The sequence below is a fragment of the Hyperoodon ampullatus genome (genome assembly GCF_949752795.1).
Source record: "Hyperoodon ampullatus genome assembly, chromosome: 10".
Lineage (NCBI taxonomy): Eukaryota > Metazoa > Chordata > Mammalia > Artiodactyla > Ziphiidae > Hyperoodon > Hyperoodon ampullatus.
In genome coordinates this window covers 82,543,283-82,561,204 of record NC_136923.1, presented here as the reverse complement: position 1 = coordinate 82,561,204, position 17,922 = coordinate 82,543,283, and the positions used below count along the sequence as shown (strand labels likewise).

Genomic DNA, 17,922 nt, shown 5'->3' with positions numbered 1-17,922 from the left:
TTAAAAAATATTTATCTGATCAGGTTGCCTAAATAATGCTGATTTGGTGACTGACTTGTCGCTACATCACTGAACCTCTGCTCCCCAGGGGAGTCGTGTCTGTAACCGCCCTACTGGTCAGTGGCGAGAAATAAAGTGTGCTTAGAAAAGAAATATGGCCCCTTTCCGGGAATTAATTCTTCACTGGCCTCTCCTTGGGGGTGAGACGTGGCTCCCTGAAGTTCTTTCTCCACAGGGCTTAAGATCCCTGCACCTCACTCCTTGGACTGCTGGGGCTCAGGAGACCCTACATAAAACAAGGCCCAGCTGAATATGCCCCTCCCCCAAGAAAGGAACCTGAACTTAATTAGCTCTCCCTCAGGGCACTGGAATTTCCAACTCTGGGAATTCCTATCCAAGTGGGGGAAGTCCCACAGCTCAGATGAGATTTCCGGCTGTTGTGGCCTGAGAGAAAGAAAGACCCGGGAGCGGCCAAATTCTCAGGTACCTGAATCACAGCCAAGGGACTTCCAGGCAGTCAGGCACCTGGGCTCCATACCACCTGATCCCGCCCCATGCCCCTCCCCCTGCCAGCCCAGTCCTAACTGTGCAACCTGAACCAGTCACTGAACCTCGTCTATCAAAGAGAAGTAGGAGGGGCCTCCCTGGTGGCGCAGTGGTTGAGAGTCCGCCTGCCGATGCAGGGGATACGGGTTCGTGCCCCGGTCTGGGAGGATCCCATATGCCGCGGAGCGGCTGGGCCCGTGAGCCATGGCTGCTGAGCCTGCGCGTCCGGAGCCTGTGCTCCGCAACGGGAGAGGCCACAACAGTGAGAGGCCCGCGTACCACAAAAAAAAAAAAAAAAAAAAAAAAAAAAAAAAAAAGAGAAGTAGGAATGCCCACCGCACACGGGGCCACGTGAGAACAGAAGACCTAAACTCTTCACAACAGAGCACCTAGCGGAGCGCTCGGTGAATTCTGGCTTTCTCCCTTTTCCCAGCCCCCAGTCTTCTAACCGCTTCCATCTCTCAGTGGATGGAATTGAAGAGGAAGAAGAAAATAAAAAACAAGGAATAGGATGTAGTGAAGGACCCACCCCCCATGCCAGCTTGGTCTCCCTGATTTTCTTGGCGAATGATGAGGAGAGGGATGGGAGGTGGGTGAAGTGGAAAGGGAAATGCATTCCTCCCCTCTGGGAAGGCTCTTCTGGACACAGAGTCAAAGACAAATATGGAGTCAGAAATGAAGACTCAGAGAGTGGCAGCCCTCACTGGGCTCTGAAGTTGGGCTTTCCTTCCTGCTAGGGTTGCCAGGCAGGGGGAAAACTGTGCGGTGTGCCGCAGAGGTGGGGTGACCCGCTAGCGTAACCTAGATAGAGCCTTGGATCCTCCTCGGCCTCCTCCAGCTCGGGGCTGAAAGTTGGTCATGGAGTGAGGGGGCTGCTGTTACCCACTCTGGGGCCCCAACACTTGCTCACTTATGGAAAGGGGATCTGAAGTGTGACTGAGGGGTGAGGACCTTCCATCCCACCCTGGACCGGGCCAGGTGACATCAGTTTTTCCTCCTCCCCCTCCTCCCCAGGTTCTCCCTGGTGTCCTTGGGCACTATCCCCACCCCATCTCTCCTTCAGCCTCCTGCCTTCACGCCCCGGTCCCCACCCCCACTCCCCCGCTCCCCGAGCTGCGGGTCTTCCCCTGGAGAAGAGTCGACTGTGGCTAACAGGGCCTTCAGGCAGCTAGCAGGGCAGAAACGCTGTCCCCTCAGTGCTTCATTATCAGCCCTATTGGGGTTTACTCTGCTGGCTGGGCCTTTCTGAGTGGTGCTTGCCTTCCCCGGTAATGACCCCTATCACTACCAGGAGGGACCCAAGAGACGAGAGTGCAGTGTTGAGTCTGCGGGGACCATGTGGCCTTGAGAATCAGGATGCTTCGAGATGCTTTGGGGTTTGTGCAGAGCCCTTTCCTTCTACCCTCCAAATGGGCTAATGCTGGGGCAAGGCCATTCAGAGGCAGGGGTGGGTGGGACCCACAGATCCCCAGCCCAGGGAACAGAGGCCATGCCAGGTGTTGTGAATTGTCTCAAGCAACCAGAAAAATACAGAGACTATTTAACCAACATTTGTGTACCCACCCTGAACGAAGACACGTTAGCATCTCAGCATCTGTACCGGAAGCACTAAAGCTTTACATTCTTTATTTTCACCAGGCTCAAAATCAGTTTCCAAACAGTCTTCTACATTTTCACCACGGCCATGGGGTCCCTGGTGTCTGGGTCCCCAATATCTAGGCTGATTCGTTCACATACTCCCACATTGCAGTGGTCGTTTTAGGGACGTGGGTAGCCCTCACCCCACCATCACCGCCCCAAAGAAGGTCTTTCCTCTCCTGTAGTCCACCATATCGGGGTGACTGATATTGACGTACACCCTCTCGCCCCTCCGGAGCTGCACCAGGCCACCGAACCCCACGCTCGTGTACCAGAGGGGCCCGTACTCGTGCCTCCGGGCGGGGTCCAAGACCGGGCTCACGGTCTCCGCGCCCTCGAGCAGCAGCTCGGGACTCCCGGATCCATAGGCGCCCCCCGCCCGGTACAGCCGACTGAGCAGCGTGACCGAGCGGTCCAGGGGGTCCCCGCCGGGAGGGGGCGCCCGGCCCCGGTAGCCGACGTGACAGTAGAGGTAATAGAGGCCGTCCTGCGGGAGGGCCAGCCCCTCGGCGCCCGAGAACTGCGTCCCGCTCCTCAGAAACGCCTCTTCTTTCTTCGCCTCCCAGCCTAGCCCCTGCCCCGTGGTCCAAGCGCCTGCGGAGAAACGGGCCAGTTGGTTCTCGGAAATCCGATCCTGAAAGGAGTGATCCAGGCCCGGGACTTCTGGGAGGGTGGGCATGAGGGACAGTTGGGGCTTTTAACCCACTGCAGGAGTCCAGCCGGGCTGGGGGAGCGGGGTGATGGTGCTCCCTCTGCAATGAGTACGAGTTGGGACTGAGGGCACCTGGGTGTGCGGTAGGAGCGCTGTGGTGGGGAGATCCAGGCCGGGTTTTGCCTCCTCCGGCGGAGGGGAAAGCGAGAAGCTAGAATGCTGGACGAGCAGAAGAGTGCGTACTATAGCAGCGGTGAAGCAGGTGGGCAACCCAGCGCGGTAGTAACAGAGCAAAGGGACTCTAACTGTGGGCGAGCAGAACTGGCACCCTTGGACTCTTCAGGTCTATGAGATCCTTACCAATGAGGTGGGCAGCCGGGAGCCTGGGGCTGAGATCTGTTTCTGCCTCCTCCTCCACCGGCAGCTCCCCGGACTCTGGAAGGGGCGAAGAGTCCACGGTTGGGGGCAGGGCGGCCACCCACGTGTAGTCACCTTGAGAGGCCAAGGTGCCAGGGCCCAGGGATGGGGCACCTGGATTCCTGGAGAAAGAGAGTATCTGGGGGTGCAGATGGATGGCAGCTGGGAGTCCCTGAGGGGCAGAAGCAGGGGAGGGGGAGATGGTCGGCTCTTACCAAATCGCTGATGGGCCTGTGCTTGGGCGCCTGGGTCAGCAGTCCCTGTTACCTGAGTGGGTGGGGTCACAGGGCCCAGAGTTCAGTCTTAGCTGATGCCAACCCCACCCCTCCCACTCCCAACATAGATGCAAGCTCCAGACTTGGGGTTTCTCCCACCACCCCTCAAAACACATCTCCCTGGAATGGAGAGCAAGCAAGGCATCTGTACTTGGGCAGAGAGACAGAGGCCCAAGTATGTCTTGGGAAGAGGAGAAGAGACATACAGACAACCAGAAAGGGGCTTGGTGACACCAGGGCACAGCAGCATCACAGGAACGTGGAAAGAGGACCAGCAAAGAGACAGAGAAGACATCCCCACTGGGGGACAGCCAAGCCAGCTGAGCAGGATGAGGCAAGAGGCATAGCCAGAGGTGAGGGAGCATCAGCAATATACGGCCCTTGGAGGATATGTGGCAGCCACTCACCAGTCCTCCCTGCTCCTGGGGCACCAAGGCCAGCACAGCCAGAACAGTGATAGGCACAGCCAGCAGAAGGGTCACCAGGGAAGTGGCTCCTGCGACAGCCAGCAGGAGGCATCCCTTCCCCTGGGGCCGCCTACCCCGGCACTCCAGCCCCAGTGCCCCCATTGAGACTGAGCCAGAGCCAGGGCAGGGGGGCTTTCATACCTCAGGGGTGGGGCCGCCCCCTCCCTGTAGACCCACACACCTGGCTGGGACTTTCCGAACACCCCTGCTCCCCTCACCCTGCTTCCTGTTTACCCAGAGCTATAGGGTGGGGCAGCTGGATGCCTGGGTTCTCTGAACTGGGGAGGGAGTCGGGGTGAAGAGACAGGCTTTCAGGGTAGAGCTGGAGGGGGCCTTAGAGATCTTCTGACTCAGTGGGAAGGGAAACTGAGGCCCAGAGAGGGAAGCTAGCTTGCAGAAAGTCAGGCAGCTACAATGAGAACCCAGAACTCCAGATTGCTAGTGTGGTCTGCATTCTTCTTTTTTTTTAAATTAAGTAATTTATTTATTTATTTATTTTGGCTGCACTGGGTCATCGTTGCTGCGCGCGGGCTTTCTCTAGGTGCAGCGAGCAGGGGCTACTCTTTGTTGCGGTGCGTGGGCTTCTCATTGCAGTGGCTTCTCTTGTTGCGGAGCACGGGATCTAGGCACGCGGGCTTCAGTAGCTGTGGCACGCGGGCTCACAGGCTCTAGAACGCAGGCTCAGTAGTTGTGGCACACAGGTTTAGTTGCTCCGCGGCATGTGGGATCTTCCCGGACCAGGAATCGAACCCGTGTCCCCTGCATTGGGAGTTGGATTCTTAACCACTGTGCCACCAGGGAAGTCCCTGGTCTGCATTCTTCTGCACCCCAGAGGTGGGTGCTAGAGGGAGGGCTGCATCCATATCCCTGAGGTCAAGGGCTGGAATAGGAGGACGAGAACTAGAATCTTCAGGGATGGATGTCTAGGTTCCAAAGAAGAACCTGTCCCCACACTGGACTGACCTCCTCCTCCCATTCCCTTGTGCCCTCCAATCCCCCAGAGCTAGGTGAGAAAGGCAGCGTTAAGCCAGTCCACGGTGATGGCAGCTGAAGGGGGCCTCAGCCTCACCACTGACTATTAACTCACTGAGGAGGGATGGAAATAGAGCATTACCTCCCTTGCTACACAGGCTGTAGACAGGAGAGTGATGAGGCATCCACCCCCAAAGAGCTTCACAGTCTAGAATGAGCTCCATCCATTTAGTAGATGCTGACTAAGTGTAAAGTGAAGAAAGGACAAAAGGCTGAATGAGTAAGCAAAACAAAGCAGTAAGGACCAAATGAATGGTATAGTCGGCAGAGCAGTAGGAGTTGACGGGAGGAAAAACCAGGTCAAGAAAGTTGGAGGTGGTCCCAGATCATTTCCCCTTCTTGATATCTCTGTGTGTTCAGGTAATAATAATAACAATAACAACATAGCTAATATCCAGATAGCATTTGGTATGTGCCTGCCACTCATCTACACACTTTATATATAATAATGCTCTTTCTTTCCTCCTTCCTTTTTCTTTCTTTCCTTCCTTCTTTCTTTCTTTCTTTCTTTCTTTCTTTCTTTCTTTCTTTCTTTTCTTCCTTCCTTCCTTCCTTCCTTCCCTTCTTTTTGGCCACACGGCGTGGCATGCGGTATCTTAGTTCCCCAACCAGGGATCAAACCCATGCCCCCTGCAGTGGAAGTGTGGATTCTTAACCACTGGACCTCCAGGGAAGTCCTGTAATAATGCTTTTAATCCTGATAAAAAACTCTTAAGAGGGGGACTTCCCTGATGGCGCAGTGGTTAAGAATCACGGGCTCCGCAACAAGAGAAGCCACCGCATTGAGAAGCCGGCGCACCGCAACGAAGAGTAGCCCCCACTCGCCGCAACCAGAGAAAGCCCACACACAGCAATGGAGACCCAACGCAGCCAAAAATAAATAAATTAAATAAATAAATTTATTTAAAAAACCCCAAAAAAACCTCTAAGAGGAAATTGAGGCACAGAGAAGTTAAAGAACTTGTGGAAGGTCACACAGTAGTAGCAGAGACAGGATTTGAACCCAGGCAGTCTGGCTCCATACGCTTAACCAAAAGACAGTTTAAAAACTGAGTACTGGGCTTCCCTGGTGGCACAGTGGTTGAGAGTCCGCCTGCCGATGCAGGGGACACAGGTTCGTGCCCCGGTCCGGGAGGATCCCACATGCCGCGGAGCGGCTGGGCCCGTGAGCCATGGCCGCTGAGCCTGCACGTCTGGAGCCTGTGCTCCGCAACGGGAGAGGCCACAACAGTGAGAGGCCCGCGTACCGCAAAAAAAAAAAAAAAAAACAAAAAAAACCTGAGTACTGACTTCAGATTTGTCCATTTCAGGGTATGTAAATCTTACCTTCCTCACTCCCCCCAAAAAAGAATAGGGAAACAAATACTGAACTTGAGTCAATGATAAGCATGGTAAAGGGTTTAGAGGTAAAATGTACTGATGTTTGCAACTTTGAAAGGTATCAAAAAATGAGATGGATTGATAGATATGTGATAAAACAAATATATAGAAGAATATTAATTGTAGAATCTAGGTGGTAGGGATAGGTTCACTGTACAATTCTTTCAATTTTTTTCTATGTTTGAATGTTTTAATAATAAAACTTTTTTTTTTTGCGGTACGTGGGCCTCTCACTGTTGTGGCCTCTCCCGTTGTGGAGCACAGGCTCCGGACGCGCAGGCTCAGCGGCCATGGCTCACAGGCCCAGCCGCTCCGCCACGTGTGGGATCTTCTTGGACTGGGGCATGAACCCGCGTCCCTTGCATCGGCAGGCGGACTCTCAACCACAGCGCCACCAGGGAAGCCCTAATAAAACATTTTGAAACAATATTTTCCTACTGTCCTGCATGGGAACACTGTGGATGGGGGAAGGGAAGGAAGTAGCAGAAAATTTCTGAATCTGGAGAAGGAAATGCAAATGCTTATGGGTCCAGGCATCAGATCTCCTCTTCAGTCCTTGCTTCCATGAGCTCCCAAGTCTTCACCCTCCTCAAGGACTAGGTGTGCCATCCTCCAGCATTCATCTCCCTCTCGATCACAGTGCCACTATGAGGCCTCCATTTAGGTCCTTGGACTACCACCCTTACTTTTGTGCTCAATATCAGAATGCTGCTTGCTGCAGGAAGGCCACCTGGATTGCCCACACCTCTTTTCCCAAGGAAGGCCACCTGGATTGCCCACACCTCTTTTCCCAACACCAACTTGTCATCAACTTTCTGTCCTAGATCTATCAGCAGTGCTCATGTCGATCTAGTCTGGCTGTCTCTGACTCTCCTGTTTGTTAATCAGTCAGCCAAGTGCCCTGTTAGATACAGCCCCAGAATACCAGGAGAGTTACCCAAATCCACCAGAACTCCCAGTCTGCCTTGGGAGCTGGAGTGTGTGTCCACACATACCAGGATCATGAGCTCTCAGCGACACAGTGTAATTGGGAAAAGTGAATCTGGGAAGGCACCTAGAAGGGAGATGATCACTGACAACTTGCAGGATCAATAGGATGGCTGGAGCTGACAGGGATCACAGGCTGAATTATAGTCCTAGGAGCCTGAAAGGAAAAGATGTTGTAACCCTAACCCTCAAAGCCTGACTTCCTCTCCTAACAATGCTAGGGAGGCACCCAGGCTGGGGGAGAAGTTAAACCAGAGGAGGGCCAGGAATGTCTGAGGTGGCAACACTTTACCCAGGCGGCTCCGCTCAGTCAGGAGTCTGTCCACCCGCAGGCCACAGACTCTAGGTAAGCTGGGTGAGAGAGGGAGCCCTCATGAAGGAAACCCAGGGAGGGGACAGCCACCCCCAGAGTGAGGTGAGTCTAAGATGAAGGAAGGGAGAATATGGCTTTGAGGTTCCCTGGGCCCTGGGGGAATCCTCTCTCTGGCCTCTGTCTCCGCTCCCCAAAGAAATTTAAACAATCCACTTCTGCCGCCACTATCCGTCATGGCCACGCAGGCCCTCCTCTCCACCTGTGCTTCTGCTCCCCACCTGCCACCCGCCACGTCCCAGCCTTCCTCTTGAACCCAGGATGGTCTCAGTTTCCACACCCTGGTCACTGCATCTGGCTCTGGATGAAGTCAGCGGCCCCCTCTTTGCCCTCAAACAGGAACCAGTGGTTGTAGGGCAGGAAGTGCCTGAGGGGAAGTTATGGGCCCCAGACGCTCCTCCATGCCCCGCTTCAGCCCCAGCCGCATCTGCCCAAGGGAAGCGGCTCTCCACACCAGCCAAGCGGAGTCCCCCTTTCCTAAGTTGCTCTGGGGCTGAGGGAGCGGCCGTAGGTGCCAGGTGGCGCTGGACACCACCTTCCCTATTTTCCCACCAGTCCCCACGCACCCTCCGGACCCCAGCTCCTGCCTCAGCCCCCTCACCAGAAACTAGAACTATCCAGTGCTGGAGAGGCCCCTATGAACCAGTTGGTCAGCCTAGGGTCGGAGAACCAGAGTGGGCTCTGGAGCTGGACAGAGCTGGCCTTGAACCCCAGCTCTGCCTCTTCTGGGCTGGACGTCCTTGTCGGAGTCCAGCCTCAAGTCTCAGGTCCTTCACCAAGGAAATGGGCACCATAATACCCTACATTGTTATGGGGATTAGCAGTGACAAACAGAAAGAGCCCAGTTCAGGGTTGGCACATAGCTAAGGCTCCTCAGCCCGGGAAACGATTGTAACAGAGGCCCCAGACTTTACAGATGAGGAACTTGGGGCACGTGATTCACCCCAGGCCATTTAGCCTGGAAGAGCAGCGTTAGGTTTCCCAACCTGCAGGCTAGTCTTCAGTCCCCAACCTAATGAAAGCTTGTGAGATAAAAGGTAAGGTAACCCTCCGCCCAGGGAGGGTCGTGGTGCACAGGGAACAGTCGATAAAAAGCGGTGTATGCGCGGGTCGTGGGTAGGTGGCCAGGGTCTCTCGGGGCCAGCCAGTGCAGCGGACAAGGGGCTTCATGGGGAGGCCCAGAGAGGGCAGCAATGGTGGTGGGAGGTTTCTGAGGGGCGAGTGGTGTCTGGGACGAGCGAGGTAACTGATGAGGCATGGCGACCTCTGGGAGGAGGTGAGGGAACACAGTCTGGGGCGAAGAACCTCTGAGAGAATGGTTTTCTGCCTCTAAAACTGCTGGAGAAAGGAGCTGAGATCCCCGACCAATGAGGAGGACGGGGTAAGCTGCAGAGAGAAATGGGCCCACTGACACTCACCCCTTTTCCCTGCAGAGATATGCCCTTACCTATTTGGGGGCCTAGGGCTGGGGGTGCTCCTGTTCCTCTCTGTGGTCGTTCTGTCCGTCTGCCTGTGTCGGCTCCGTGGGAGAGGTGAGCCCCACCCTCACCTCCCGCGTACCCGCTCGCCCCCCACCCCCGGGCAACACCCTGTGCCGTCCCCCACACACCCTTTCCTCCTGTGCTCCCAGACACCCCCATCAACCCTGACTCGCCCCTCCTGCCTGAGGAAGGGGGCAGAAGTCGGCGGGGAGAGGGGAGGGGAGAGCGTCCAAAGAGAGAGACCTTTTGCCTTTTGGCTGCGGGAACCACAGGGAGGTTGGCAAGTGAGGAAACACCTGCTGGGGGTGGGGAGCGTGGGCAAGGAGGGCTGGAGGTGGCACAAGGGAGGCAAGGGCCGAGCCGAGCTTCTTCTTTTCTTCCAGTGAGGAGGCTGGAGAGGAGCTGGGTGAGTCTGGGGCAGGGAAGTGCGTGATGGGGCAACAAGAGGGGGCTGAGGTCGGGGGGCAGGAGAAGAGGGAGAAACGAGCAGGAGAGACAGAGAGACAGAGGAAGTAAGAGAAAAGCAGAAAGAGGGAAATAAGGGATGAGAAGAAGAGAGGAAAGATGGAGAGAAAAATAAGACAGAAGGAGAGAGAGGAAGAAATGAGGGAGATAGAGACAAAAGTGAGAGGCAAAAATCAGAGAGAGAATGAGAGAGACACAGGGAGAATGAGAGAAATCCAGAGAAAAAGTAAGAGAAGGAGATTAAGAGTGAGAGAGTAAGAGAGACACAAAGAGAAAAGGACAAGAGAGAGAGACGGGGAGAGAGAGAGAGGGAGAGAGAGCGTGCAAATAGAGGCAATGAGGTAAGAAAGTGGGGCGGTGGAGCAGCGAGAACTCAGAGGGCAGCATCAGGGGAGGGAGGCTCCTGGGGACCTCCTGTCAGCACCCTCCGTCCCGGCCCCAGGCCCAGCTCTCGCAACAGGAGCTCCACTATGCGTCCCTGCTGAGGCTGCCTGAACGGGAGGGACCTGACCTCAGCGACCAAGAAAGGGAAGGCAGCAAGGAGGACCCCAGCACGGACTACGCCTGCATTGCCAAGAACAAACCCACCTGAGCACCCCCAGACGCCTCGTCCAACCCAGGCGGGTGGTCAGGGCCATCCTGTGGTTCACCCAGTAAAGACCATGGTCTCGCCACTCTCTGTGTCTCAGGCTTCTCCATCCACCTCAAGCCCCAGCTCAACAGGGCCACCATCAAGACCTAAGCAACTTACCCTCCTACCCATTCTTACCCACCAGGGATCCACTGGGTGAAGAAGAGTGTTTAGGGACCCAAGCTCCCCTGAAGGCCGGAAAAGAGCATTTGTCTGTGGGCCACTGAGAAGTAGAACTAATCATGTCTGATATTCCACTTTTCTCAGGACAAAGGGCCTTAGCCTCCTGGGCGGGAGAAGGAGGTGTGTTGAGTCTCAGGATGATGGTGGGAGGGGACTCTAGGCACAGTCCTGGGAAGCTCCCTCCTTGGACCTTTCCAGACCAGACTTGGTAGAAGGGTGAGTAAGAGGTGGGAGAACCCAGAACAGGGCACATTGGGCCATCTAGAGATGGAGCAGGAAATACACAAAAGGAGCTAATGGTGGGGCAGAGAGGGATTTATTGGGGGGTCTCTTGAAGAACTTGGGATCACTGAGGTCTGAAATCACTCATCAGAGGCCATCCAAGGAGCGGCAGTGTGTTCCCATGTGACAGTGGCCTGGTGGAGAGGCCACAGGAGTAGCTCAGTGCTGCAGCCCTCCTTCTCTTCTTGGTCTCTGTCTCCACCTGCTCCAGCCCTCTCAGTGCCCCTCCCACCTCTGGGCCCATTGTCCCGGCTCCACTACTCACATTTGCCCTGGTAATAGATGGTGCTGCCCATGGCCACTGAGAGAAAGCTGAAGGCATAGAACCCAGCCCGAAGGAGGAAGACTGTGCCGGCAGCTAGCTGAGGAGGTCCTGCATGTGGGCGGGAATGGGGAGGGGGAGAAGGGCTTAGGAAAGGAAGCCCTGGGAAGCAGCGTGCACAGGCTTAGGGACGACAGCAGGCCTCAGGGAAGGACTCTCGACTCGACTACCAGGGAGAGTGGGGCCTCCGGCCAAGGAGGCACAGCTTCCCAGCACCTCACCTTTCTCCACCACCAGCAGAGTCCCATTCCCTGTTCCGACACCCAGGCCCAGCACCTCCACCCTGCACACGTAGACTCCGGCGTCACGGGCTCGGGTGTCCCAGATGTGCAGCTCAGCCTGGTGGTCACAGAGGAAACGGGAAGAGGGAAGAGGCGCCAGGCGGCCCCTGAACTCTGCGGTCTCATTCCTCACCTCCTTCCCTGGGGCCACTTTGTCCTGGTACCACGTGACAGAACCAATGGCCAATTTCCCTTGGCTGGCATTGAAGGAACAGGGCAGGAAGGCAGGGGTGCCTTCCTGGGTACGGATCTCAGGGGGCTGGGACACCCAGAGAGCACAGGATCCTGGGGACAGAGAGAAGACCCAGATAAACACCTCCCCAATTACTCCAAAGAGAAAAGACAAGAGAGCTTGCAGTAGACTATCCCTGCTGTACCCCACCCACAGAGGGCCCAGAGGGACGAGCACTGTAGATGTCTCATTAAGCCTTTCCTCTTTATCAATCTAATTTCTTAACATTGCTTATTAAATTGTTTTTCAAATTCTTTCCCTACCAGCTCTCACACTCACCCTCTCCCATCATTCTCCAGTTCCATTCACTAGTAACATTTTGCTGAAATTTAACTTGTCACAGTGAAAGTGAAGCTCATTCATGAATGTGGCTGCCTAGTTAACTAATATCATTAATTATATTATTCCAGGTATTATCTTAGTACTAATAGCATTTTGTAGCATACCATCCTTGCCACTTTTTTTTTTTTGTTAAAGAGCATTAACTAATTAAATCTCCAGGTGAAGACATGGCTATAATTGCTTGGGATCCCTATTTAACTTACCTAAAGTGATGAATTAAACCAATTATTAAAATTCTTGATTAAATTCTCTAGTTAATGAAATTTACCAATCATTATTCTATTTCAGTGATTCTCAAACTTGAGAGCACGCTGGAATCACCTGGAGTGCTTGTTAAAACAGATTCCCAGGCCCCACTCCCAGAATTTTTTATTCAGTGGGTCTGGAGTGGGTCCTGAGAATTCGCCCTACGTCCCCGCTGATGCTGATGCTGGTCTGGAATCCACACTGCATTTAGTTAATGAATATGTCTGACAATTAAAATCAGTTTCATTAAGAAACTTAACAGATTTAATTAGATCTCCTAAACTCCTAATTATATCTATACCCTAGATAATGAGCCTTGTTTAATAAGTTTATTAAACTCATCGAATTAAAACTGACCCCTTAAAAAGATTTGACCCCTTCCTTCAAGCCCTTCCTTCCTTCAAGCCCTTTTTTACTGGTTCTTTAAACTTTATCTTGTTAGGAACGTGGCTGGGAAGGAAGAGTTCTGGGATGGAAGCTGGGGAATGACCTTCCCAGCGGGTGACATGGAGGGAACTGAGAACTGGGGAAGCCCACTGGGTACCAGCTTTATGGAGGGACCCCCTGCTTTCAGCCCCCACCCAGTCTGCTCCCCCGGGACATCTATGTCCAGCCTCCCCCATCCTCCATCCTCCCAGCCCCACACCCCTCAGGGTCCTGGGAGAAACCCCTGTCACCTGGATGGACCGTGATGAAGATGAGCAACAGCATCCGGGCCATGTCGAAGGGTGTTCCTGTTGACGAGGGGGACATGAGCAATGAGGTCTGGGTGGAGGAAAACGTCCCACTAGTTTTGACCAGGACTTTGGTCACTGGTTGGGGGTGGGGAGCTTCCTGTGACACACAGGACTCACACATCACTTACAAAGGACCTCAACTCCGTAGGGCCTCGGGCATCAGATGCATGCCTCCCTGAGGAAAGAGGATGCTGCTGACGGTGATATCTGGGTCGCTAGGAGGTGGGGGCAGCATGTGGGCATGTTGCCTAAGTGTTTGAGGGGGAGGGTGGGGCTTAGATGGCCAGTAATGCTAGGGTGGGTGGATGGACGGGTGAGACCAGGATGTGGTTCCCCTGTCTTTTGAGGTTCAAGAAGACCAACCCTTTACCAAGAATTAGCCTCCAAGAGCCTTTCTGGGCTCAGAGCTAACCTACTTCCCCTCCCCTTGGCTCAGTAGCACCCAGGTCCACCCCATCCATTCCCTTCCTTCGAGTCCGGCCCTCCCTCAGGGCTGCTCTAGGAATTCTATAAATGAGAGGATTAGCAGAAGTCAGCTGATTGGTGGTGGCGACAGGGAGTTGCCAGGGACTTTGTCTGGAAGCTGCATTTTCATAGCGATCACCCCGTTTCACTTTGGATGTGTTGTCTTGGGTGGATTGGCAGAGTGAGTGCCGCTGATGGGGAAGTTTGGATGCATTCACATTCAGATCCCCATTAAAGGAATACACCTCTTGCAGAGGTCTCCTTTACCAGGTGTGTTCTGCACAGATTTATCACCCACTGGTCAATTCACTCATTTTTTATTTTATTCATTATTTAGCTAACATTTATTGAGAAATCACAAAGTGCCCCCATTACATGAAATGCATTTTGACAGACCCAAATGAAATACACATTATGTTACACATAACTCCAAGGTTATGCAGGGATTAGTACAAGAGTATGCAATACACTCTTGTATATGTATTACACACCTACATGAGATAACACAGCACAGAGAAAAGAGGATAATGTGTAATATGCTGGGTGAAGCCTGCCCAGCCCTCGCCACACATTTTCCCTCTGGCTCCTTTTATATCAGTACATATTCTTTCTTCCTGTCCGAGTTTCTCGCTGTTTCACGATACATCCATAGATCGTGCAGTCCTAATCTCCACTGCAGTGATTTGGAGCATTTTTGGAGAAGTAGTAATTGTATGGTTAAGAATGCTGGCTTGAAGTCAGGCTGTGATCAGCTCCCCTACAAGCTAGTTACATAATCTTGAACAAATTATCGAACCTCTCTGAACCACCTAGACAAGCACGGTACCTCACAATCTGGGAAGGACTGACTCAGCCATTCTCTTTTAGTGGAGTGGCTGCCTCCTCAGGGCCATCTAACCAGAGGGTGTGGAAATGAGGTGCCATGGCAAGGCAAGGGCTGCCCCCTGGTGGTCACAGAGAAGGGGGAGGCCTGAGGCACCAATATGTAGCTTTTCTCAACTGGGCCTTAATTCCAGCTTCTGCCCTGTCCCTTACCTTGTCTTGTCCTATCAATGCCCCATCCCCATCCCCAAAGGGTCAATGTGGAGCAAATTGTCTAATCTACAATAATCCACAATATTAATCTACAATATCTATTAATCTATTAATATCTATTAATCTATTAATCTACAAAATTAGAGGAGGACTTTAACTCACATCTCTCAGAAACTGATAAATCAAACAAGCACATAATTACTAAAGATATAAAAGAGTAAAAGCAGACAATTAAGAAGCTTGATGTAATGGGATTACGTAGAATATTAGAATAATTAGAAAATATCCATTGTTTTCAGGTACACAGAGACGTTTAGAAAAAAGAACCAAAATCATTTAGAACACAATTGCTGACCAAAATCCATGACAGTGTAAAAGAATAACAAAGAATATTTATCATATGTTTGGAAAATTTTAAAATGCATTTCTAATGTATTTGTAAACTTTTAAATTATTTATTTATTTATTTATATTTATTTTGGCTGCGCCAGGTCTTAGTTGCGGTGCGAGATCTTCATTGTAGCATCCGGATCTTTAGCAGCGGCATGCATGTGGGATCTAGTTCCCTGACCACGGATCGAACCCGGGCCCCCTACATGGGAAGCACGGAGTCCTGCCCACTGGACCACTAGGGAAGTCCCTGTATTTGTAAACTTTAAAAACTTACTTCTATATAATTCAAATGTTAAAAGAAAATATAATGGAATTTAAAATATTTTGAACTGGGAATTTCCTGGTGGTCCAGCAGTTAGGACTCGGCAGGGCTTGGGTCGGGGAACTAAGATCCCACAAGCCACTCAGCATGGCCAAAAAAAAAAAAAATTTTTTTTTTGAACTGAATGACAGTGAAAACACTGCCTACTTAAACTGTGGGATGTAGCTAAAACAATTCATGGAAGAAAGTAAATGTGAGGATTAGGAAAGAAAGTTTGAAAATCAATGAGTTGAACAGACATTTCAAGAAATTAGAAAAAGTGCACAGAGCATCCCCCCAAATTTAGGAAGAAAATAATAAAGATAGTTTTAGAAATTAATGACCTAGAAAACAAAGAAATAATAGAGTAGAAAACAAATACATATTTACAGAGACTACTTATATTAAAAATCTCTGACCAGGGCTTCCTTGGTGGCGCAGTGGTTGAGAGTCCGCCCGCCGATGCAGGGGACACGGGTTCGTGCCCTGGTCCGGGAAGATCCCACATGCCGCGGAGCGGCTAGGCCCGTGAGCCATGGCCGCTGAGCCTGCGCATCTGGAGCCTGTGCTCCGCAACGGGAGTGGCCACAGCAGTGAGAGGCCCGCGTATAACAAAAAAAAAAAAAAAATCTCTGACCAAATTGGTAAAGCAGAAAAAGAAAAGGCATACACATACACACACAAAAAGTAATTTATAGGGAATGTAATGTCTGATACATTAGATATTTAGATTGCAAACTTTGATGAGTAATTTTCTAGAAAAATATATGACCAAAACTGACTCAAGAAAAAATTAGAAGCCTGATACACCTATAACCATTAAAGAAACTGAATCAGATGTTCAAAATTTAAGCACCAAAAAATCATCAAGCCCAGAGAGTTATGAAATGTTTAAAACAGAGATCATTCCAGTTATATAAAAATTATTCTAGGGACTTCCCTGGTGGTGCAGTGGTTAAGAATCTGCCTGCCAATGCAGAGGACATGGGTTCAATCCCTGGTCCGGGAAGATCCCGCATGCCGCGGAGTAAATATGCCTGTGCACCACAACTACTGAGCCTGCGTTCTAGAGCCCGCGAGCCACAACTACTGAGCCTGCGTGCTGCAACTACTGAAGCCCTCAGACCTATAGCCTGTGCTCCGCAACAAGAGAAGCCACCGCAATGAGAAGCCCGCGCACCACAACAAAGAGTAGCCCCCACTCACCACAACTAGAGAAAAAGCTCCTGTGCAGTAATGAAGACCCAATGCAGCACCCCCCCCCCCCAAAAAAATTACTCTAGTGGTCAGAAAACAGGAAAAGTTTCTCAACTTATTTCACGAGATTAGTGTAACCTTGCTACAAAAGCCAGGCAAGGACAATTTTTTTTAATAATTTTTTTTTTTTTTTTTGGCGGTACGCGGGCCTCTCACTGTTGTGGCCTCTCCCGCTGCGGAGCACAGGCTCTGGACGCGCAGGCTCGAGCAGCCATGGCTCACGGGCCCAGCTGCTCTGCAGCATGTGGGATCTTCCCGGACCGGGGCACGAACCCGTGTCCCCTGCATCAGCAGGCGGACTCTCAACCACTGCGCCACCAGGGAAGCCCCAATAAATAATTTTTTAAAACCAGTTTTATTAAAGTATACTTTACATATAATCAAAGAACCAATTTTGAGTGTACATTTTGATAAGTTTTAACAAATGATAGTGTAAGCATTATCACAGTGAAGGTATAAAAGATATTACCCTAAGAAATTCCACTGTGTCCCTTCCCAGGCAACCACTGATCCTCTTTCTGTCACTCTAGATGATTTGTCTTTCTAAACTTCCACAAAAGTGGGATCATACAGTATGTATCCTTTTGCATCTTGCTTTTTTTGCTCAGCATGTTTTTTGAGATTCATCCATGTTGTTGCATGTGTCAGTAGTTAATTCCTTCTTATTGATGAGTAGTATTCCATTGTGTGGATGTACCATAATTTGTTTATCCATTTACCTGTTGATGGATATTTGTGCTATTTCCAATCTTTTAAAAGAAATTATGAATAGAGCTGCCATGAACATTTTGTATACGAATCGTTGTGTGGACATACGTTTTCCTTTCTTCGGGGTAAAAATCTAAGAGTAAAATGGCTGAGTCTTATGGTATTTCTATGTTTATGTTGATAATGAAGTACCAAACCATTTTCCAGAGTTGCTGTAACATTTGACATTCCCACCAGCAGTGTATGAGAGTTCCAGTTGCTCCACATCCTTGTCAGCACTTGGTATTGTCAGTCTTTTTAATTTTAGCTATTCTAACTGGTGCCTAGTAGCACTCTGTTTTCTTTTAGTTTTTTAAATTTATTTATTATTTATTTATTTTTGGCTGCACTGGGTCTTCGTTGCTGCGTGCGAGCTTTCTCTAGTTGCAGTGAGCAGGGGCTACTCTTCGTTGTGGTGCACGGGCTTCTCGTTGTGGTGGCTTCTCTTGTTGCGAAGCACGGGCTATAGGCACGTGGGCTTCAGTAGTTGTGGCATGTGGGCTCAGTAGTTGTGGTTCGCAGGCTCTAGGGCACAGGCTCAGTAGTTGTGGTGCACGGCTTAGTTGCCCCGCGGCATGTGGGATCTTCCCGGAGAAGGGCTCAAACCTGTGTCCCCTGCACTGGCAGGTGGATTCTTAACCACTGCGCCACCAGGGAAGTCCCTTCTTTTAGATTTTTATCATGAAATATTTTCAGCATTTGAAATATAAATAGAGAATAATATAATGAACACCCATGTACCCAGTGCCTAGCTTTGT

General features: G+C 51.4%; 3 protein-coding genes across 3 annotated transcripts; 1 reads left to right on the top strand and 2 right to left on the bottom strand.

Moving 5' to 3' along the window:
• Positions 1 to 2,323: 2,323 nt before the first annotated feature.
• On the bottom strand, positions 2,324 to 4,134 carry LTB (lymphotoxin beta; the record flags this gene model as incomplete). Its single annotated transcript, XM_079713663.1, has 4 exons — positions 3,936 to 4,134; positions 3,469 to 3,520; positions 3,197 to 3,271; positions 2,324 to 2,778 (listed from the first exon to the last, which is right to left on the bottom strand). The coding sequence occupies exons 1-4, from the start codon at positions 4,095 to 4,097 to the stop codon at positions 2,324 to 2,326; spliced, it is 744 nt and encodes a 247-aa protein (XP_079569789.1). The 5' UTR covers positions 4,098 to 4,134.
• Positions 4,135 to 8,401: 4,267 nt separating this feature from the next.
• LST1 (leukocyte specific transcript 1) lies at positions 8,402 to 10,302 on the top strand (the record flags this gene model as incomplete). Its single annotated transcript, XM_079712670.1, has 4 exons — positions 8,402 to 8,531; positions 9,198 to 9,296; positions 9,629 to 9,651; positions 10,153 to 10,302. 4 exons carry the CDS (start codon positions 8,402 to 8,404, stop codon positions 10,300 to 10,302), a joined length of 402 nt encoding a protein of 133 aa, XP_079568796.1.
• A 591-nt stretch (positions 10,303 to 10,893) lies between these two features.
• NCR3 (natural cytotoxicity triggering receptor 3) lies at positions 10,894 to 12,949 on the bottom strand (the record flags this gene model as incomplete). Its single annotated transcript, XM_079713664.1, has 4 exons — positions 10,894 to 10,940; positions 11,072 to 11,179; positions 11,350 to 11,694; positions 12,907 to 12,949. The coding sequence occupies 4 exons, from the start codon at positions 12,947 to 12,949 to the stop codon at positions 10,894 to 10,896; spliced, it is 543 nt and encodes a 180-aa protein (XP_079569790.1).
• Between the last annotated feature and the right edge of the window lie 4,973 nt (positions 12,950 to 17,922).